The following is a 24,491-nucleotide window of genomic DNA, read 5'->3' on the forward strand; positions in this document are numbered from 1 at the left end:
GTACCAAGTTGCTGAAATGACATCGCTGGTGAAAGTTACACTGGCTACGAGTAAAACTGTTATGCAGGTGGAGCTCCTTCGTCGTCCTTCAAGACGTGCTGGATTAGTTGCCGCAGATAGTCACCATTCCCTAAGGAAAAATAGGGAGCCAAAAACACTTGCACAAGCTAACCGTGAAGTGCCATAAGCATTCAAGTTTTGAAAGTAAGGGGTAGACTAGCATGTTTTACTTCAAATGCAGTCTCTGTGAAGGGGATTGACATTATGCTTTTATGTACCGAATCGGAATTTTGCTTGAGATGTTAGTTTAGAGTCTTCATCGGTTATAGCTATGTGTTTGCTAATTATTGTATCTTGTTTATGTAATTTTCGTCTTTTTCTGCTTCGAATATAGTTTTGTTAATGGTGGGAGTTAGAGATTTGTTCACTCTGATAAGTAGGAATGAGGTAAGTTTGTTTTTTAATTAACTGGTAGGTAAGGTGTACGGTGATACAATGGAAGTTGTTTTCATGTGATTGATGCTGTATTCATGGGTGTGGATCACAGACAATGGATCAGCTGGAAAGGAAAGGGAGCATGATAACAGCTTCCTTCTTCTGGTAACGTCACCAACAATGACGACCATGATGCGTATCCTAGTTCTGGTGGTGTTGTACCTCTTCAACGAGGAAAGTCAGATGCATTGGTAACCAGCCACTGTTGGGCTCTAAAATTAGCATACCATGTGTGAAAGTGAGAAACGAAGTACGGAGGAGGCGTTCTCGCAACTGCCCCTTATGGATAACAAGAAGAGGGGGAGGAGGTGTTGAAAGAAGCGCAGGGGAAGTATGAAGGGTTATGTTTCACCCACGATCGTTTGTGGGAACAGTTATCGCAAGCGGTGGATTTAGTACCAAGTAGGTTGCAGGGAGGTAATGAGAGAGTTTTTTGGAAGATGAGGTAGGTTACCAGAAACGATATTCGGGATCATAAGTACCAACGACATATGAGACTGAATGATACTCTTGGACAGGTGACAGAAACAACGGATGGTACTACAGTTGTGACTGAGTGGCGTACTATGAACTTGAGAATTTTGGAATGTACTGACCAACACTCGAATACTGAGAAAGCTAACAGCAGACTTGACAGGCCATGTGAAAACTGCCATTAGCATGGTGAATCGTGATGTGAATGTTATACGAAAACGGTTAGGTATGCTGGTCACTAGGGTAACAGTAGTGACACTTTTCTGATCACTAGCTGACAGTATCTCGAGTGGTGGTAATGGGGCTGCAGGAGGTTACAGGCCAACAGTACATGGGCAGTTGAGCCGTACACTGTTACCTTCTGAACTACCTCTAGACAACCTACAGAACGACCAGAAGGAACTACCAGCTGGGTTGTAGTTCATCGAAGGGCTGAATAAACAAGATCCTGTAATTATTTTATCATCCCATAATGGTAGGAATCGACACACACAGTGCTCGACTCTATGTGTTGGTCCAGTTTCCAGTAGCTGGTACAAATGTAGTACAGTTCATCCCAATCTGGTAAAATCGGAGGGCCTGGAGAAATATGTACAAATGCAAACAAAAGAAGTAAGGTAAATTTCCAAAGAAGGGAAGAATTGACTGCTCATGTCAGCGGATAAAGTCTGTATTTGTCTTAAAGAGTGGATGGATCAACATGTGCCTGACCCACGTGGTTCATACCGACTTAGAGGCATACGAGGTGCAATTATTCCTATAGAGCCTTGAAGAGCAGAAGACGTCCACAGGATATCCTGGCACTCTATACCATATTTTCAAAGAGCATTGCAACATCAGATACATTATATGCAAATGGTTGTTGCGAGTTGCTAAAAGCAAGGTCAGTGTGGGGAAGCTGGAAGCGATACGACTGGAGCTGCAGTGCAGCAATTTGTTGATTAACAGTTTAACTTGCGACATCGTAGGATCAACTTTTCATTTCAAGACTATGACAACTGGTACAAACATTCTAAACGTGATACAACCTTTGTTGTACTAGCCAGATAAACCAGCATAAGTGCTCTCAAGTCAGAAACTAAACTGTCTCAACGACTGCGTGGAACTCGTCTTTTTCCACACACTCGGTGAACTAACAGCAACTAAAAGCGGACACATTACTGCGGAGGAGGTCCTCCACCACGTGCAGTAATATCGTAGTGATCGACGTTGCAGAGCTGTAATGGTGAGTGTCTCAGTTTCAAGCACTGGTGTGGTTTCAACTCTTCTTTGTGCAGCCTGGTCTATTTTAGGCTGAAAACCACCCACTCGCCTAAACTACCTGTGCACCAGTTTCCAATTGAGCAGGTCAGCCTTAGGAAGCAAAACGTAGTTAAGTAAGCAACCACTGAACATTCTGTTTCAAGCTGGATTAGTATCAGGAAAATGAAAATGCATGGTGCATAATTGTCAAGTTATGAGATGTGTTATCGAGACCTTTTCCAGAGATGTAAATCGTCAACGATCCGGTGGACCTGATCTTCCATAGAATGTAAGCATGTTGCACCACAACTCCACCTCTTCCAACAGAACAACCACATGACTGACTCTGGAGATATCATAACAGAATGATGTAAGAAACAACAGTACAGGGGCCTATTAGGTGTTTTTGCTTAAGACACTCTAAGCGAATGATGTCACGGTTGCTCAATGGTCATGCCTTGTTGATGTGTTGCGACTTACGAGAGAGAAGAACTGGCTTTAAGGAAACCATGGTGGACCAAGTTTGTAAGAATACTAACCAATATAGGCAGGCAGTATCAGTCATCGTCAGTTGCTAGCTGTGAGGGGACGTCTACGTCATTAAACGTCCAGAAATGGGAGTTCATAGAGCTGCTGCCGCCAGATGCCACCTACACTAGCTATTATCTGACTAAGTCTAATTTCCATCTACAGTGGGCCAACTTCCTTGGGGGCCCGCATTTAATGCTTGGGCTATCTAGCTGCCCAGTCGCCATCGCCTTGCAGGCAAACTCAGCAACTGCCCGTCATCACCTCAGCGTGCACAAGTAACCGCTATGAGCTGCCGCCATCTGATGTGGGGTCCACTGTTTGATTCTGCACGCTGCAATGCTTCCTGCAATGGGCCGTTTACTGCCAATGTTATAATCCCCAACTAGTTTTTTAATCGGGGATCCACCTTTAGGTTACGTCTAGTGGTCAATTCCGCACCACAGAGGGGTGTTGGTATACTTTGGATCAGATTGTGTATTGCTATCCACAAGGGCAAGAGGGGACATTTGCTCCTTTCAGAAGTCCGGAGAGCTTTTATTCGTTACAGAATGCTCACATATTACAATAAATAGAAGTGATTTTCCGTGAGTCCGCTACACTTCTTGTCTAGCCAGCTGTAGCATTAGGTGGGTCAGTACTATAGCCTTACCTGATGCTGCATAACTTAAGTTTTTGGCACTTTTATATTCCGCATTCTCCCGTATCCTCTTCCCCAGTGAATAAATTTCTGTGGATCTCCATGTCCTAATATTGCCACGTTAAGTAATACAATAAATAAATAAAAAAAGAAAACAATGCAGAATCGGAGTAGAGACATCAGATGCATAATAAGCAGAGACGTGACTGAGAAGAACTGCGCACCTGTCCAGGGTTGAGGTTGATGCGCAGGTGGTAGGCGCCCGCCTCCCGTTCCAACAGCTGCTCGTACGTCAGGTTAAAGGTCAGCTTTGTTTGGGCCTCCACATTCACAGACACCTGCACCACGTTAGAGTCTCGCGCGCTGTAATGGTAAGTAAGTTTCAGATCATCGTTGAGAGAAGTTTATGTGCGAATGTCGACTAAATTACGCAACGTTCTGCATGCACTATTACAAAGTTACTTGTTTGTTATTTTTAATTCTGTATTGCTTTTTTTTGCATGTTCCATGGATAACAATGGCGACATATTGCGGTGATGTAGAAGGTGTCGGTAGTTTCAAAATTAAGACGGATTTCCTCTGTGGAAACATGACTACAACTTTGCCATTTACAAAACTCTACTTCTTGATCTTATCTTAATCTACGACACAATTTAATTGAAGTACCTCAACCACATAGATACTGCCTACTCAGAAAACTAACTGCAAAGTAGCCGTTATCATGCAGAAATGATTACAGTTTGTTCTTAAAAGTTTTCATTATTTGTCAACAGTTTTAGTGCACAGGGAAGGTGACGAAATACATTTTGGCTGCATAGTTTGCATCTCTGTGTGCCAAAGTAAGGTTAATTTATAGACAGTGCAGAATACTTCTGTTCCTAGTACTATCCGCCATGTGGTTTGACAATTTTCTCTTCGCCTTGAGATAACGGTGGAGAGGGCTGGTCGCGTTGAGTTCCTAATTACCTTTCCTCGCGCCAGTGTCCTTGATAAAATTCCAAACCTCTCCGCAGTGAGTCACGGAGTCGGGTCCTGTGACACTGCTCTAAATGATCCTTCCGTCGGATGGGGGCATTAAGCTTGGTGGCCCCCTTGTGCCTTTCGAGAGGAGTCGGCTATGTGCCGGCACACGACCTTCATCCATAACAACACAAAGCCAATACGGCCTGAATCGATACCTTGATCGTAGTCGGCGTACCATCGCGTACTTCTTTGGTTTCTCGACTGCCACTTCGGCCGTTACGTTACCATGACCACGGCGTCTTTTTCAGCGCACACTTTTATTTTATCATGGCGGCCATATTAACCTTCAAGTTGTCGTGGAAACGGCGTCGTTTTTAAATTCTTACAAGAGAGCACTGCCTTGTAAATACACAATGGCGTGTATATATTTTGATGGTTATGTTTTTTTAATGTAATTTTACCTCTCATTAACTCTTTGTGTCATAGGCCGGTATTACACTATCAAATGTCTTTGTCGAATATCTTTGTCAAAGATATTTGATGGTTTAATAGGGAACTTTGTCAAATGTCGTCCGATATTTGATCAAATCTAGGGCCTCGCTGTAGATTTGATCAAAGAAGTCGCTTGTCTTCTGTTCACTGAAATGTGACGTGTTACCACGTGGTAACCCTGCAGCGTTCTGTCGTCTGTAGTGTTTTTGTAAACATTGCTGGTAAATACAATTGTTTTGTACCGACAACTACAAAATTAATAGAGATGTATGAAGCTGATGAGGCGCTTTACAACGTGAAAAGCACCCTAAATACAAAAATAGATTAAGAAGACTGGAGACCTGATCTGACCTAACCTAACCTAACCTAACCCTCTCCTGTAGCAAGGAATGGGAGTGTTACAGTGAGCCTGTCTTCTGCAGATATAGCACTTTTTACTGAGTATTGTGCTTTGTGATATGAGGAAACGCTTCACTGAGCACATACTGAAATGTATGCTCATCCATTCGTAAGTAATTGATGCATGACTTGACGTCCTCCACTATAAGCTCACGTAACAAGTTTTGTTGAATGCTTTTATCTTGTCGTCGTAAAACCCACAGCTTCACCCAGGTACGTTTCCTTTCTTTCCCCCGCTTCTCTTTCACATGTGCACACAGCGCAATTGTGGTACAAGCAACTGCTGCAATTAATAACAAGTTTGTTGCTGTCAGGCATCTTGAACTTTGACGAAAAATTTGATGGCAGTGTAATACCCCTTTTTAGCGCCACGTCAAAGATCTTTGCCAAATATATTTGACGAATATTTGATCACATCTTTGATCAAATCTTTGACAAAGACATTTGATAGTGTAATACCGGCCATATCTATATGCATATAATTACATTACCACTCTCTCGTTTTATTCGTATCGACAAAACATTGGTAAGAACGATGTGTTCATGTTTCACATCAATGTCAATAGATTACATTGCTTCTTTTGTTGTTTTATAAGTTTGTTTATTTTATTTTGTTTGAACGTAAATGACTACTTGCCTTATGCTTGATAATGTTTGACATCTTATGTACTCGTACGCGGGCTACTTACCCTGTGCAAATTTCATACAGCTCTTGTGAAACGTTTGCGATTGGCTGGTGATGACGTGAGCCACAGTCAGCGCGCGAATTGCACACTATTTAACAAATGACTCTACAGCCAGAGTCAGTGTACGATCATGGTTACATTAGATTAGATTTACTTTCATTCCAATTGATCTGTAGTGAGGAGGTCCTCTAGGATGTAGAACATGTCAGAAAAACAACAATGCATGACAAATATTTACAACGCAAAAAAATAAGCTAATGTACCAGTCCACAGGTCCCAAGTGGCATGGTAATAATTTTTTAAGTAACGCTATATGAAAGAATTATTTTACAAATACTAATGCATTGAATTTAAAATAAAAAAGTTTTTTATTTATTTATAAGGTAATAAACTTGTAATACAACTACTAAATACTTATTTACAATGAACATATTACCGCACTGAACTGGTACTGAAGTTAGATTGTACTTACACACACACACACAAACACACACACACACACACACTTATTTACAATGAACACATCACTGCACTGAAATAAATATACACAAATCAGTTGGTTCTACTGAGAAATTCATCAATGGAGGGAGGAGTTGGCCACCAATAAATCCTTTAGGCTTCTCTTAAACTGAATTTCATTGGTTGTTAAGATTTTATGGCTGCTGGCAAGTTATTGAAAATGTGTGTTTCTGAATAATGTACACTTTTTTGTACAAGACTAAGTGACTTTAAATCCTTGTGAAGATTATTCTTATTACTAGTACTGATTCCACGAATTGAGCTTTTGGTTTGAAAAAGTGATATATTTTTAACGACAAATTTCATTAAGGAATAAATATATTGGGAAGCAGTAGTTAGTATCCCTAGTTCCCTAAACAGGCTTCTGCAAGATTTTCTTGAGTTCACACCACATATATCTCTTACTGCACGTTTTTGTGCCCGGAAAACTTTAGCTTGGCTTGATGAATTGCCCCAAAAAATAATCCCATATGACATTATGGAAAGAAAGTAAGCATAGTATGCCAGCTTTTTCATTTTTATATCCCCTATATCTGACACAATTCGCATTTCAAATAGAGATTTGTTAAGACGCTTCAGCAGTTCTGTGGTGTGCTCCTCCCAGCTGAATTTATTATTAAGCTGTAATCCCAAGAATTTAACACTGCGCACTTCTTCTATCTGCTTGTCATCGTATGTTAGGCATATACAGGGTGTTACAAAAAGGTACGGCCAAACTTTCAGGAAACATTCCTCACACACAAATAAAGAAAAGATGTTATTTGGACATGTGTCCGGAAACGCTTAATTTTCATGTTAGAGCTCATTTTAGTTTCGTCAGTATGTGGTGTACTTCCTCGATTCACCGCCATGATTTCATACGAGATACTCTACCTGTTAGAACATGTGCCTTTACAAGTACGACACAACATGTGGTTCATGCACGATGGAGCGCACATTTCAGTCGAAGTGTTCGTACGCTTCTCAACAACAGATTCGGTGACCGATGGATTAGTAGAGGCAGACCAATTCCATGGCTTCCACGCTCTCCTGACCTCAACCCTCTTGACTTTAATTTATGGGGGCATTTGAAAGCTCTTGTCTACGCAACCCCGGTACCAAATGTAGAGACTCTTCGTGCTCGTATTGTGGACGGCTGTGATACAATACGCCATTCTCCAGGGCTGCATCAGTGCAGCAGGGATTCCATACTACGGACGGTGGATGCATGTCTCCTCGCTAACGGAGGACATTTTGAACATTTCCTATAACAAAGTGTTTGAAGTCACGCTGGTACGTTCTGTTGCTGTGTGTTTTCATTCCACGATTAATGTGATTTGAAGAGAAGTAATAAAATGAGCTCTAACATGGAAATTAAGCGTTTCCGGACACACGGTCCGCAGCTCGTGGTCGTGCGGTTGCGTTCTCGCTTCCCACGCCCGGGTTCCCGGGTTCGATTCCCGGCGGGGTCAGGGATTTTTCTCTGCCTCGTGATGACTGGGTGTTGTGTGATGCCCTTAGGTTAGTTAGGTTTAAGTAGTTCTAAGTTCTAGGGGCTGATGACCATAGATGTTAAGTCCCATAGTGCTCAGAGCCATTTGAACCAGTTCCGGACACATGTCCACATAACATATTTTCTTTCTTTGTGTATGAGGAATGTTTCCTGAAAGTTTGGCCGTACCTTTTTGTAACACCCTGTATATCACGAAATAACCGAGAACCGCAAGCACAGGCCATAGGGGTAAACGCTGTGGTCTTCTCTGTTTTTATCACTCCATATACTGTATGTACTGTCTGTAATTTTCACTAGACCTATTTTGTATCTTATTTTAAAGCCACATGTAACATAAGTAATACTGTTTGTGACTCTGCTGTTCCTACCTTTGCAGGGCCAAAAATTCTGAAGATGGAATTTACACATGCCGAAATCGGTTAATAAACGAATGGTATTGGGATCTTGACTGTTCACTCTAACTACAATACGGCACAGTTCACACACTCGTCACAGTCTTCCACACGTCACAGATGCACGCTTGACACTTCATAACAGATCGGAAGAATGTAATGGCATACCATCTCGACAAGGAGATTGCCATGAAAGGCGGTGCAATCCCGAATTGGCTCCCTCAAGCTCATTTCTTGAGTGTGCGACTTTTGACTTTGAGTATTACATCCGTGAAAAGGTATAATCGTGTTATAAAAATGGTTCTTGATGAAATGAACGCGTGTTTCTCGACGTATTCCGGCACGAATCGGTGTGAAGCTGCACCAATAGTTGATTAGCATTTCATAACCGCTCAGGATGACTGAAAGATCATCATACGAGTGATTGGCGAAAGATAAAGGATAAAGAAAACAAATTTAAGAAAGGAGACGGCCAAAATTTCTAGTATGCCATCTTAGCTGGCTGCCTTTAATGCCGCTGCTTGGCGAGTTGCACTCTAGTATGGTTTTAAATTTGGTATTTTGACAAGTTCAGTGTATGCTTCGCTTGTTTGCTTCGCAGTAACAGTCCAACTACTGCTGCTGTTGCATTATATACAGTCATGCTCATAAATTAAGGATAATGTTGATACATGGTGAAACAACGCTCTGTTGTGCGGTTTGAGGGTTTAAATCACCTCGGGGTATGACCATGTGGTGAATTTGACCTGCGGTCGTCGCACGGTGGCGCTGGCAGCAGTCCACATACGCAGAGGTGTGTTGGTGCATGTCAGAGTACGGTGCAGCGAGTACGTGTGCAGACGTTTACAGTCGTGCTAATGGTGACTGTGTGCTGAAAATGGCTCAAAAACACATATTGATGACGTTATGAGGGGTAGAATACTAGGGCGACTGGAGGCTGGTGAAACACAGTAGGTCGTAGCACGGGCCCTCCGTGTGTCACGCAGATTAGGCAACGATTCCAGAAGACACGAAACGTGTCCAGGCATTACAGTGCGGGACGCCCATAGTTTACAACACCACCAGAAGACCGATATCTCACCATCAGTACCCGCAGACGGCCAAGTAGTACTGCAGGTAGCCTTGCTCGATACCTTACTGCAGCCACTGGAACAGTTGTCTCCAGACACACAGTCTACAGACGACTGAACAGACATGGTTTATTCGCCTGCAGATCTGCAAGGCGCATTCCACTGACCCCTGGTCACAGGAGAGTCCATAATGCCTGGCGTCAAGAACACAGTACATGGTCATTGGAACAGTGGTCCCAGGTTATGTTCACGGACGAGTCCAGGTATAGTCTGAACAGTGATTCTCGCCGGGTTTTCATCTGGCGTGAACCAGGAACCAGATACTAACCCCTTAATGTCCTTGAAAGGGACCTGTATGATGGTCGTGGTTTGATGGTGTGGGGTGGGATTATGATTGGTGCACGTACACCCCTGCATGTCTTTGACAGAGGAACTGTAACAGGTCAGGTGTATCGGGACGTCATTTTGCACCAATATGTTCACCTTTTCTGGGGTGCAGTGGGTCCCACCTTCCTCCTGATGGATGATAACGCACGACCCCATCGAGCTGCCATCATGGAGGAGTACCTGTAAACAGAAGATATCAGGCGAATGGAGTGGCCTGCCTGTTCTCCAGACCTAAACCCCATTGAGCACGTCTGGGATGCTGTTGGTCGACGTATCGCTGCACGTCTTCAAACCCCTGCGACACTTCAGGAGCTCCGACAGGCACTGGTGCAGGAATGGGAGGCTATACCCCAGCAGCTGCTCGACCACCTGATCCAGAGTATGCCACCAACCCGTTGTGCGGCCTGTGTACTTGTGTTTTGTAGCACATGTATTTCGGGACGGTTTTCTCAGTTTATCACCAATACCGTGGACTTACAGATCTGTGTCGTGTGTGTTCCCTATGTGACTATGCTATTAGCGCCAGTTTCGTGTAGTGTCACGTTGCGTGGCACCACATTCTGCAATTATCGTCATTTTATGAGCATCAGTGTAGTTTTTGACAATATTCTGTGAACCGCTATCCTTATTATATGTGACTAGCTGTTTACGTCTGACTGTATACTGGTAGTATACATAGCTGCCAGTACTGCTATTTGTCTAGTTTCACCATTTAATAACTAATTGTTTAAGCTTATTTAAGCTTTTAGACTATGTACAGTTTAGATTCATGGTGGGAGCTGGCTACGTGACAAGAAGATAGGAAGCAGATTAGTGTATCATCATGAGTAACAATGATGTGAGAAAAACGAATTCCACTATTTACGAGGGCAGTATTGTATTTAGTGTCCATATGGCAGCCTGCATTTTAATTTAAGTCCGCCAAGAATCATATTAACAGCGTTATAGATCAATATACTGTATTTGCCACATATCAATTATACTATGCACACAAAAGCAAGACACCTGTTTCTGAGAGAGAAACGTTGCGATTTATAGAGGAGATCTTGGTAATATACCAGAGTTGTACAACGTATTTATGGTGACCAATACGTAGTCAACAGACAGTTAAAATATTGACCATTCTACAGTAAATAATGGAATTCATTTCTGAGCACAACTTGACGTATAATTACCATTCGTGACGAAACCTTAAAGTGTTTTCTATCTTATTATCACAGAGGCATACCACCGCGCTATGAAATTAAAGATGTAACCTATACGCTGCATGTCCCATCTGATTATGAGCCTGAGAAGGCTCGAAAACTAGTTTTTTGGGTAAAAAATAAATATTTAAAAAGTGACTAGACACACTGTTCTGTGTTTATATTCAACAACAGACTGTATTACAGGCTGACAACTGCTGGTCTTAGGCACCACGTGGACCAGAGACTTACCTGACGGCCACGTGCGCTGCTCCGCGACCCTGCGCCACCGCATCATGGTATTCTCTGCGTGCCTCCTCTTTGCCCTTCACGTACGCGTGGTACGCTTTACCGTCCATCTCACTGCAACAACACTGGTGTCACAAACTATTAATGCCATGCAATTTATTGAAAGTTCGTAAGATTATAGACGAACATAATGCTAGTTGGATCATTACTTCTCAGAATTGCTTCTCCTTTAATCGGTAATGTACACTACTGGCCTTTAAAATTCCTACACCACTAAGATGACGTGCTACAGACGCGAAATTTAACCGACAGGAAGAAGATGCCGTGATATGGAAATGACTAGCTTTTCAAAAAAATGGCTCTGAGCACTATGGGACTTAACATCTGTGGTCATCAGTCCCCTAGAACTTAGAACTACTTAAACCTAACTAACCTAAGGACAGCACACACATCCATGCCCGAGGCAGGATTCGAACCTGCGACCGTAGCAGTCGCGTGGTTCCTGACTGAGCGCCTAGAACCGCTCGGCCACCGTGGCCGGCGACTAGCTTTTCAGAGCATTCACACAAGGTTGGCGACGGTGGTGACACCTACAACGTGCTGACATGAGGAAAGTTTCCAACCGATTTCTCATACACAAACAGCAGTTGACCGGCGTTGCCGGGTGAAACGTTGTTGTGATGCCTCATGTAAGGAGGAGAAATGCGTGCCATCACGTTTCCGACTTTGATAAAGGTCGGATTGTAGCCCATCGCGACTGCGGTTCATCGTATCGCGACATTGCTGCTCGCATCGGTCGAGATCCAATGACTGTTAGCAGAATATGGAATCGGTGGGATCAGGAAGGTAATACGCAACGCCGTGCTGGATCCCAACGGCCTCGTATCACTAGCAGTCGAGATGACAGGCATCTTATCCGCATGGCTGTAACGGATCGTGCAGCCACGTCTCGATCCCTGAGTCAACAGATGGGGACGTTTGCAAGACAACAACCATCTGCACCAACAGTTCGACGACGTTTGTAGCAGCATGGACTATCATATCAGCTTGGAGACCGTGGCTGCGGTTACCCTTGACGCTGCATCACAGACAGGAGCGCCTGCGATGGTGTACTCAACGACGAACCTGGGTGCACGAATGGCAAAACTTAATTTTTTGGGATGGATCCAGGTTCTGTTTACAGCATCATGATGGTCGCGTCCGTGTTTGGCGACATCGCGGGGAACGCACATTGGAAGCGCGTATTCGTCATCGCTGTACTGGCATATCACCCGCGTGATGTTACGGGGTGCCATTGGTTACACGTCTCGGTCACCTCTTGTTCGCGTTGACGGCACTTCGAACAGTGGACGTTACATTTCAGATGTGTTACGATCCCCGTGGCTCTACCCTTCATTCGATCCCTGCGAAACCCTACATTTCAGCAGGATAATGCATGACCGCGTGTTGCAGGCCCCGTACGGGCCTTTCTGGATACAGAAAATGTTCGACTGCTGCCCTGCCAGCACATTCTGCAGATCTCTCACCAATTGAAAACGTCTGGTCAATGGTGGTCGAGCAACTGGCTCGTCACAATACGCCAGTCACTACTCTTGATGAACTGTGGTATCGTGTTGAAGCTGCATGGGCAGCTGTACATGCACACGCCATCCTAGCTCTGTTTGACTCAATACCCAGGCGTATCAAGGCCGTTATTACGGCTAGAGGTGGTTGTTCTGGGTACTGATTTTTCAAGATCTATGCACCCAAATTGCGTGAAAATCTAATCACATCTCAGTTCTAGTATAATATATTTGTCCAATGTTTTATCATATGCATTTCTTCTTGGCCAGTAGTGTAGTTAAATGCTCCTATCCGCATTGCAGACTACGTTCCATCGCTACACGTCTGCACGAATAAGAAAAATACAATCCGCATCTGCGTGTTTCTTGTCCTCATCCACAAGCCTGTTATTACAAGTTTTGTGAAGCCCTCTAGTCTGATCGGTAGGTTGGAACTCTGGCAGTATGCTAGTGCCTGGCCTGAAGTTTCGTCAGCTGAAGTCGGACTTCGTAATTTGAATTCCATAGACTAAGAACGTAGCGGCCGATCGTGACCAGATTTAAATACAACATGGTCTCTCATGTTCTTCATACGTTCCTTAAGTTACAGTTTTCCATCGCAACTATCTCGACAGATATTGTGAAGTTTTCTGTACAATATTTCCATCAACATTGGCAAGTCAAATGAACTCCTGTTACCAGGTATCGCAACATGATATTAAATGTTATTCATGTAGTTCGTCTATCAAATGAACATTAATTAATCATCAGGTTAAATAATGTTAAAATGATACACTCCTCTGTGTAATAAGCGTTATATTGTGCACTATCTAAGAGAAAAATTAATAACATAACTGATGCTATGTCGAAAGTTACATTGTACACAAATAGGGGTCACACCAATAAGCAAAAATCCCAATGTGTCACATATGCACAGAGGTACGACGTACTCCTGTCCACATGCACTTGTGATGTATTACAACGTAAAATAAAACTGAAAGCTTGAGATACGTGTTTAAAAATGACCCAGGTGTTGAAATTGGCCAATCACATAGATAATAAAAAGAATACAGTTTACTTGGATCACGTTTTCATTATTAAAATGGATGGAGTGTCTTAGAACAGCCTTAATATCGTTTTGTGGCAGCTGTTGATAGTTACATAAGTGTTCACTGTTAATTTAAACAAAACACGATAGAAATAGAACGTAAGTGTAGCTGTGTAGAAAATCAGGAAATCGTCACGTCGCCATCTTTAGCCTTACTAAATGTCAACAAAGCAGCTGCCACATCCTCGCACTGCTCATTCAGGCCAATTAGCTGCAATCCGTTGCTGTCGGTATTAATAATGACTTTAGCGATAAAAATACACGGAAATCGTAATATTAGCTAGTTTGTAACTTTAAACCACAAAGTAATTTATTTTGCAGACATCTACTGGTAGACCCAAGGATGTCTGCAGTGGTTCAGGGTTGTATCCGCAAAATGAATATTACTGCAGGTATCTTCTGATATACGACATACGTATCTGCGGATTTCCACAGTCGTACAGACCTCTGTCAATCGACACCTCACGTACATTGTGCTAACCGTGTGTTGTTCCATGTCGGAGCAGTTTCCCTTGACCAAGTACACTCAAAATGAAACTTGTCCCACGTATAAAATGTGCTAGGTTGACTGTTATGCTGTGGTCCAACATTATACTGTGGTCCAAGAGATGAATTCCACGGTTTTGGGGCGTGTAAGACGTTGTTGTACTGTACTGTCAGCACCTGAGAAGAATGTGCACGGTAGGAATGTGGCAACTAGTGGGGTGTGCTTTGTGACTCACTTTATAGCAAAAAAGTATGCACTGTTCTAAAAACCGAGCGATATCGTACAGTGGTCAGCACACTGGACTCGCATTCGAAAGGACAACGGTTCAACCTCGCGTCCGCAATCTTGATTTAGGTTTTCCTTAATTTCACTAGATCTCTTCAGGCAACTGCCGGGATGGTTCCCTTGAAAGGGCACGGTCGACTTCCTCCCGAATTCTTCCCTAATCTAAGCATGTGCTCTGTCTCTAATGACCTCGTTGTCGACGGGACGTTAAAACCTAATCTCTTCCTGTTTCTCCTCCTCCATTGTTCGTTGTAAATACATTTTCAAGAATATAAATGCGTCAAAATTGCAGTTGCAAACGGACGAGATTCGAGTGCTGTAAGTATTATAGATCACCTCTTATTCTCAGCGTACTGAAGCTTTCACAACAGTATTGGTCACACTGCCTATTTGTGTGTCCATGATATATGAGGTTGAGGTTTAAGCGGTTTATTAATATTGGCTCTGTGCATACAGCACTGAAAGTATTTTTTCGTCATGACACCCGTTTCTCTTCATGCATTTAAAGCTTCGCCGACTCTAGGGCTTTTTAGTTACTCTCTTGTTTACAACACGGGTGTCATGTGTGTGTATGTGCATTCCACTAGAATTTTCCCTTTTCACACTAGTGTTAGAATACGGAAGTAAATGGAAATGTCAGTTTATAAATGGTGAACAACGAAAAATAGCAGAACAACGTTAACACTGGGGTCTACTTATAAGGCAATATTTTCATACGGCTAGTATTGCAGCCTCTTGCAGAAGTGAGTGAGGAGAGGAACTGTTTACCACTGCAGGACTAGAAACAGGAAAACCGACTGGTTAAAACAAATACCGATAAATTAGTTCTGAATAACTGGTATTTTTTGGTATTTGTTTAGCCTCTTTTATGACAAAAATGGTTCAAATGGCTCTGAGCACTATGGGGCTTAACTTGTGAGGTCATGAGTCCCCTAGAACTTAGAGCTACTTAAACTCAACTAACCTAAGGACATCACACACTTCCATGCCCGAGGCAGGATTCGAACCTGCGACCGTAGCGGTCGTGCGGTTCCAGATCGTAGCGCCTAGAACCGCTCGGCCACACTGGCCGGCTCTTTTATAACAGATGTAACTTAACAACCGTTGATCCATAATATACTATAAAAGTAGAAAGTAGCTGATCTGCTGCCTGTGTCCACGTATACACCCTGTTATTACAAAATGAAAGGGGTTTCATCTGGTAAATAGTTGAACGTTTCCCGAAAATTTATTTGCCTGTAGTGCTTGAAAACAGAGAAATTAATACAAAAAATAGAGTTCTTCAATCTCAGTTTTCACCCTTTAGCACTGACTATTCGTAATGCTCAAATAGTGGTATGATCCCCCGTTACAACATGATTTTTGAGCAGAGTTTAGAAACATTAACTTCAATACGAGAATATTCGTGATTTTCTTTCTAGCATTCAAACGTTCACCACTTTCGAGAACAGCAGAGACTGGTAGACCGATTAAGTTTTCTTTTATTTGCCTATTTAATTTAATATTTTGATTCTATGTATCTTGAAACTGAGAAAGCCAAAAATTTTTCATTCTTTGTTCAGTTTCTACCTTTACTACAGAAAACAATACGAATAAAAAACCGAAAAGAAGTAATCATCCGTTTTTTTCGCTACACGCAGTATGTAGCAAAGACGACGGGGACCATACAAGGTGGAGAAGCGAGCGGCGTCGGCAGCTTATGCTGCTTCAGTGGACTCACATGACGAATCCAGAGATGAAGGCCTTGTCAGGCAGCACGGCGTCAAAGGTTATCTCTTGCGCGCGCCGCGCTGGGTTGGCCACTCTGGTGGTCATCAGCGTCTTGGCGTACCGGTTGCGAACCTCGGAGAAGACGCGTACGCTGTATACATCGGGACGACGAAACCCCTGGAAATTAAAGGCAAAAATAACGATTAACTTCTGCAATCTGGCGCGTCGTACGTTACGAGGGGTAGTCAGAAGGCTTTATTATCACACTGAAAGAGGAAATTTACATAGCTAATTTGTTTGCAGTTACAAGTCTGCAGTCCAGGTACACACTGAAATCCCCACGCCACCATACTGTAGCACGCAGTAGATAAACCAAAACATAATAGCGCTGTCCGTTGTTAAAGTGAAGTATCTGCATCCGAACAACGCTGCAATAATCAGTGCTGCTTTGGTAAAGCTGTACGTCAGTAATGTATAGTTATGACATGACGACAACAAAGTGGTAAACCGTCTCTCTGTGACGACCAGGTGAGACACTGGTGATGGAAGTCCAGCGTATCACAATCGAGGCGATAGCGGGAAAAGTGAAAATCAGTCAGGTGTCAGATTTCAACTTTTCGCATGGAATTTTTAACAGGACTAACTTCACCAACTGCTGAGTTCCGCGAATGTTGAAGGCTATTCAAAAGGCCCGCGAAACGAAGAGAGGAGTGGACATGCAGCACTGTTAGAACTATCCAGCCGCTGACTCACTGCAATGCTCGAGTGCTGCTTGTCACCGAGTGACAAGGGGAAAGTAATGCTGTTTTTTTTTGGAGGGGGGGGGGGCTGGGGGATTGCCGCGAAGTGCTTCCAAGGGGTGAATCCTCGCAGGTGCGTACTATAGAAATTTCCTGACGAGATTACCGGGGGCTGTCCAAATACCGCAGGCAAATTAGTCAAAAAACAGCAAATGTGGGAGATAGCTTATAAAGTATAGAATATTCGTAAAAATACTCATATGAGTATAGTAGTAAGAAACAGGAAAGTTTCTTCCTCCCACCCTCCCCCATCCGTATGGAAGATCCGACCCTCTTTTGCCCCCACCGCAAGTAAATTTCTTCTATTTTTAAAAAAAATTGCACAAATGGTTCATTTTTAGAAGGTAACTGTAATTACAAGTAATACTTCCTGCTAATTTCTATACAAAAATGTTTCGTCCATAATTTAAGCTATACAAATAGTTAGGAATAGTTAGGGATGATTGTGATTACTTATGTAAATAAAAATGGTAATAAATTATATGGGAAGATTTCGATTATTTTCAACATTTTTCAACTTGAAAAAAATTTATTTTGCTTGTTTAGTATAAGGACTAATGAGATATCGATATATCGTTATGTCGATATTTCACCATAGAATATCGATGGACTCTGACAATATTGGCCGAATATCGATATACTGACGTCAAATTGGCTTATCTAGTGGCGATATTTTTATTATACAGTATTTTTTTTTGCAATGTTTTGAAATTGCAGTAGAACGTTATTTTATTTTCACTGTGAGAATAAGTCATACTACTTTTTGAGCTTTCAGCAGGTCCCGTCTTTCTCTTTGACTATCTGAAATAAGTATAAATGGCACAAAGAAGATTACGACACTTCAACTGCCATGTCGCTGGCGTTTGCAGAAACGAAAAGCAAGGAAGTCGACATGAGGTGTTCCAGACAAATCCGACATGTGACGAAACCGAACGACGGACACATCGGACACCTTCTATTGTTTGCAAATAATAGATTTCAGCTATCAGTCGTCCTTTGGAATTTTTATTGGCAGATCTAGATTTAAGCTAGAAACTAGCCATTCTCAATGCACTATCATTATTGATCAACTAGCCATTCTCAATGCACTATCATTATTGATCAATGCATGTAATGCCTGTTGGTCGGGCTTCATCCACAGTTCATTGAATACTCAATGAACTGCGGATGAAGCCCGACCAACAGGCATTACATGCATTGATCAATAATGATAGTGCATTGAGAATGGCTAGTTTCTAGCTTAAATCTAGATCTGCCAATAAAAATTCCAAAGGATGACATAGCTGAAATCTATTATTTACAAGTAAAAATAACAGTCGCTGCATGCAACAGCCTCTGAATGGAGGGTAACCTGACATTTTATTGCGACACTTACCTGCAGTCACCATGGTTAGCAATGTAGTAATCGCCAAGCGTTAAAGTGCACCTTTTCATTTCAATGCTTGCTCTGAGGGAAATGAGCAGGCAGATAGCTTGTTGATGTACAGAATATCTAATAATAAATGAATACTTAAATATACAGCTCTGTAACTGGCAGTATATTTACAATGTACAGCCGACTTTTTTCCGGTACATCGATATTTTTTCCGTGATATATCTTTGTAGCGAAACCTCTTACGATATTTTGAGGGCCATTTTGATACCATTTAAAATATCGATACATTGGATTCCCCATATTTTTAAAAATATCAACAGTCCTAGTTCAGTGTTGCTGACATCGGGGTTAGCCGCCCAACGATGAAAACGGTTACGTTCCCATTCACTCACCGACCCCCTACCACTGTCGTTGCCGTTTACAGCTGTACGTCTCCAGTTTAATTCAGATTGCATTGTGTACTTACGTAAGCCATGCGAGACAGTTCCGGTATTATTTCTTCTTACTACCTTTTCTGTGGAGTCAGAGATGAATAACACTGGAGTCTATCACATGTTTCATTTGCACTAAATCTGTTCCAGAAAGGGAGCTATCAAAAATGAATAAGGAGTTGGAAACTTTGACACGTATCGGCAAGGACCGGAAGGATGAGGCTCATCACTCTTCTACAAAACGTTGAAATGATTGAAGTGAATAAAGGTATGTCGATGTGAAAGTACACTCCTGGAAATTGAAATAAGAACACCGTGAATTCATTGTCCCAGGAAGGGGAAACTTTATTGACACATTCCTGGGGTCAGATACATCACATGATCACACTGACAGAACCACAGGCACATAGACACAGGCAACAGAGCATGCACAATGTCGGCACTAGTACAGTGTATATCCACCTTTCGCAGCAATGCAGGCTGCTATTCTCCCATGGAGACGATCGTAGAGATGCTGGATGTAGTCCTGTGGAACGGCTTGCCATGCCATTTCCACCTGGCGCCTCAGTTGGACCAGCGTTCGTGCTGGACGTGCAGACCGCGTGAGACGACGCTTCATCCAGTCCCAAACATGCTCAATGGGGGACAGATCCGGAGATCTTGCTGGTCAGGGTAGTTGACTTACACCTTCTAGAGCACGTTGGGTGGCACGGGATACATGCGGACGTGCATTGTCCTGTTGGAACAGCAAGTTCCCTTGCCGGTCTAGGAATGGTAGAACGATGGGTTCGATGACGGTTTGGATGTACCGTGCACTATTCAGTGTCCCCTCGACGATCACCAGTGGTGTACGGCCAGTGTAGGAGATCGCTCCCCACACCATGATGCCGGGTGTTGGCCCTGTGTGCCTCCGTCGTATGCAGTCCTGATTGTGGCGCTCACCTGCACGGCGCCAAACACGCATACGACCATCATTGGCACCAAGGCAGAAGCGACTCTCATCGCTGAAGACGACACGTCTTCATTCGTCCCTCCATTCACGCCTGTCGCGACACCACTGGAGGCGGGCTGCACGATGTTGGGGCGTGAGCGGAAGACGGCCTCACGGTGTGCGGGACCGTAGCCCAGCTTCATGGAGACGGTTGCGAATGGTCCTCGCCGATCCCCCAGGAGCAACAGTGTCCCTAATTTGCTGGGAAGTGGCGGTGCGGTCCCCTACGGCACTGCGTAGGATCCTACGGTCTTGGCGTGCATCCGTGCGTCGCTGCGGTCCGGTCCCAGGTCGACGGGCACGTGCACCTTCCGCCGACCACTGGCGACAACATCGATGTACTGTGGAGACCTCACGCCCCACGTGTTGAGCAATTCGGCGGTACGTCCACCCGGCCTCCCGCATGCCCACTATACGCCCTCGCTCAAAGTCCGTCAACTGCACATACGGTTCACGTCCACGCTGTCGCGGCATGCTACCAGTGTTAAAGACTGCGATGGAGCTCCGTATGCCACGGCAAACTGGCTGACACTGACGGCGGCGGTGCACAAATGCTGCGCAGCTAGCGCCATTCGACGGCCAACACCGCGGTTCCTGGTGTGTCCGCTGTGCCGTGCGTGTGATCATTGCTTGTGCAGTCCTCTCGCAGTGTCCGGAGCAAGTATGGTGGGTCTGACACACCGGTGTCAATGTGTTCTATTTTCCATTTCCAGGAGTGTATTAAGCGACGTAATACAAAGAAACTAATTAACCGGAAAGCTGCACATGTAGATGACAGAAGTTTAAGGGTTGTCTTCCTCTTATCCATTCAATTTCAAAGAAGGCTGTTGCATATGTGCTGAAAAAGTGACTTAGATCTTGAACAACAAAACCGCTCTAAAAACTATTATATGAAGAACTTGAAGAGTGTTGGGGGTGTTTGCCGGCCGGAGTGGCCATGCGGTTCTAGGCGCTACAGTCTGGAGCCGAGCGACCGCAACGGTCGCAGGTTCGAATCCTGCCTCGGGCATGGATGTGTGTGATGTCCTTAGGTTAGTTAGGTTTCATTAGTTCTAAGTTCTAGGCGACTGATGACCTCAGAAGTTAAGTCGCATAGTGCTCAGAGCCATTTTGTTGGGGGTGTTTCACATGGAAGAAGTTTCACAGACAGTGTGGTGAACAGTTGGATTTGTGATATACCAAAAGCCAATCACATGTGTTAAGCAAAGGAACAGTGCTGCAGTGTACGTTCTGTCTCCAATCACCAACATTTTGACTGATAAGTGGGAAAACAGAAATTCGTGAAAAAATTCGTAAAATATTTCACTTATGGCTGCAACAACACCGTCGTCTGAGGACGTAAAGCTCTACGAAGTTGTGTGCGTTGGTGAACATTTTCTTCAAACAATAGGAACTTAGTCTACAAAATCTGAACCTCTGACGCATAAGTGGTCCAGCATAGCTGCATGTCAACTATGAGACTTGACAGAGAATATTGTAAACGATTCATTCACCTGATGAGTTAAAAGAGTGGTTCGCGTACGAATTGCCTAGCACACCTATGTCTGTTTGATAACAGTGGAAGCATGAGAAAAACAAAACAAATCTTTATTATACGGTCTTTTCTGTTAAGTACCTAAAAGAAATATTGACAATAACGAAGCGAAGTTCTTTGTTACGGATGGAGGGTTTGGAGACATTTACGAAATGTTACTATCCCATATTCACTGACATTATAAACAAAATGTTATGTTTGTATTTAACAGGTATTCAGAAAGTTCTCTAAATGCAAAACCAGTTTTGTTGTAATAGACGTCTTCTAAAAATGAACCAATTTTTTTTAAAGTGAAAAGGTACAAAATTTGAATTAAGGCTTGACGGAGGGGAATGTTCACCTGCTAGGGGAGGGATCTTCTCTGTTTCGTACTACTACAAACTGTATGAGTGTTTCCCAAAGTGTCAAAACTTTATTAATCCTTTCCCCTACTCTTTCCAAAGAACCAGATCATTATACACAAGACACAATCACACATACTGCTTCCTTCAGTAATCAAAATGTGGTCATCTTGACATCGTATCCAGCTACTTCTCCCTCTCTCCTTATACGAAGAAACCATTGGGTGTCAAGCATTTCCAGAATGACGACGACGTAGATTTCTTGATGGAGCGTTTCCTAAACTGTCGGAAAGCTGATTCCTACACACGAGGTCTCCACCATGTCAGTCATCGTTTGGGAAAATTGCTCACTGAAGGATATGTCATCATCTTTCATGGTCGCAGCTCGATTTTTTTCAGAGTGATTATAGCTTAATGACTACGCTTAGTATAAACCGTAATGCTGATATGGCATAATAAAATTATACTCACAAAGAGAGAAATATATGGGTATCGCCCCAGAAACGCTTTGGCTCTATTTTAGAATTATGTTCCTAAACATTTTGTGATGTATTAATATGTAGAAACACATGGGAATAGAATTACAAGAATGCCACATGAATCTCTTTCTGCATTGAAACATTCAAGATGTCCTCTTGGTTACGTCTGGTTGAATGTTTGTTGACTCCTAGATATTTTCACAAAGACTGAAAAGTGAATGCTTTCTTAGAGGTACTTCACCTGTTTTCCTAGAAGATGCGCTTTTACCACTGCAGCGAAACATTTACTTAATGCACGAGGAAGTTCATCCTTATTTCAGTGTTAATATGTATCGGTTTCTAAGTAACACACACAGTGACAGATAGATTGGTAGAGGCAGACCAATTCTCTGGCCTCTTCTCGGAAGGTAAATCCACTAGACATTCAAGTACCTGAACGCTCTTGTACACCAGAGTCCGGTACAAGATGCAAAGAGTCTTTGTGGCCTAGTGAAAGACTGTGAAATCATGGGCAATACTTCAGGGATGAATTAGCGCATTCAGGATGCAACATGACGGTGGACTGATGCGTGGATTAATAGTGACGGGGGCATTTTTAACGTATGATTCAAGAATTCCTGTGTTTCCTTACCGTTAATATACCACAAAAGGGTTGTATCACGAATATAAAACACTTCCAGATCAAGGTGTGTATAACATTTTGTTTCTTATGTGTAAGAAATGTTCCTGGAATTTTGGCCATACTTCTTCATTAGACTAATCGACGAAATTTGGACATAAAACGCAAATGAACTCTATAAGGAGCGTCGAAGCAGTTCAGTTAATGTTGTATTAAAAATAGAATGCAGCAAAAAAATTCTGTTTGTCTACCAAGTAAACTTTGTTGGCCACAACAGACTTTAAGCAACCTTTATGGATGTACTTCACATGTTTTGATATCGGTGGAAATGCGATGTGGATCGTTGTCAACTGTCTACCCTTCTCTGGGTCAAACTAGTAGCACCCCTTCTCATACCTGCTATGTTTATTTGTCATTGAAGCCTTTCACAATTGGCGCCTGTTTTTATCTTTATTGTTGTTTCACCTCTCCTCACCTCTCTAAAAGGCAGTGGTGGGTTATCAGCAGCATTCAGTGGAAAAGCTTTCAGTTACATGGGTTGATTGAATTTGATTCGAGTGTGAGATATTTACATGTGTTTTTATATTAAAGTAATTATTTTCATTGATGCTATCTAAAAAATATGGCTGTTGACTTCCCTGCTCGTTTTTTAACAGGAACAGAGGAAGAAGGAGGAAAATCTTAGAAAGAGAGCATTGCCCATAAATTAGTTTTGAAAGAACCTATAGTGGCAAAAAATAGGGCTAGGAGAGGGCAGGTTAGAATTTTTGGAAGGTCCTAGGATATGGGTGTAAATAAAGGTTCAATTGGTTCAAATGGCTCTAAGCACTATGGGACTTAACATCTGAGGTCTTCAGTCCCCCAGACTTAGAACTACTTAAACCTAACTAACCCAAGGACATCACACACATCCGTGCCCGAGGCAGGATTCGAATCTGCGACCGTAGCAGCCGCGTGGTTCCAGACTGAAGCGCCTAGAACTGCTCGTCCACAGCGGCTGCCAAATAAAGGTTCAAGGGGCTGTGATGTGGAGGTTAAATGGTAGGAAACAGAAATGCTGCGCGAAACTTCGATGGAGACAAGGCCATATATTGAATAAGGAGAAAATAGATGGAGGAAGTTTGAGGGGAAGGAAAGTGGGGAGGTTTGGAGGAAGCCCTGATGTGCAGTAGGATGGAACCAAAGAATTGTTGCTGGATTGTAACTCGTGTTCGGTATGTTCTAGGACTGAAACCCTGCACAATTTTGTAGCGTTGCTTCAGCACCACTCCCACCGAGATTAATAGATGAAAATACAAGCTAAAATAACCAGTCAAATGTTTCGTGATATAAGTTATCTAAAAGCAAGAAAAAATATAGGTTAGGGAATCACATGAAGTACTGCAGAATGACAACAGCTGAGATGGTCATATGTCAATGGCGCAAGAAGACCACTGAGTTAAATTCCACCAGACAGTTATTCTGTGCTACCGTTTAAAATTCCAAGATTCTAAGCTGAGTACTGAGCTTAAAATTCTCAATCAGCATACCGTTTTCTGTACATAATTTCGACATCATTCAATGGCGTGTCAAATATTG

At 43.0% G+C, this 24,491-nt stretch overlaps 1 protein-coding gene across 1 annotated transcript in view; it reads right to left on the reverse strand.

Annotated features, from left to right (window-relative positions):
- Positions 1-24,491, reverse strand: part of LOC126197723 (inter-alpha-trypsin inhibitor heavy chain H4-like) — a 195,830-nt gene that overhangs the window by 124,631 nt on the left and 46,708 nt on the right. Inside the window, exons 2-4 of the mRNA XM_049934660.1 lie at positions 16,354-16,520; positions 11,216-11,326; positions 3,604-3,742 (exon numbers count right to left, since the gene is read on the reverse strand). Of these exons, the coding sequence (XP_049790617.1) occupies positions 3,604-3,742; positions 11,216-11,326; positions 16,354-16,520 (417 nt within the window). The remainder of the gene's footprint in view (positions 1-3,603; positions 3,743-11,215; positions 11,327-16,353; positions 16,521-24,491) is intronic.

The sequence above is a fragment of the Schistocerca nitens genome, chromosome 1 (assembly GCF_023898315.1).
Source record: "Schistocerca nitens isolate TAMUIC-IGC-003100 chromosome 1, iqSchNite1.1, whole genome shotgun sequence".
In the NCBI taxonomy this organism is placed as follows: Eukaryota; Metazoa; Arthropoda; class Insecta; order Orthoptera; family Acrididae; genus Schistocerca; species Schistocerca nitens.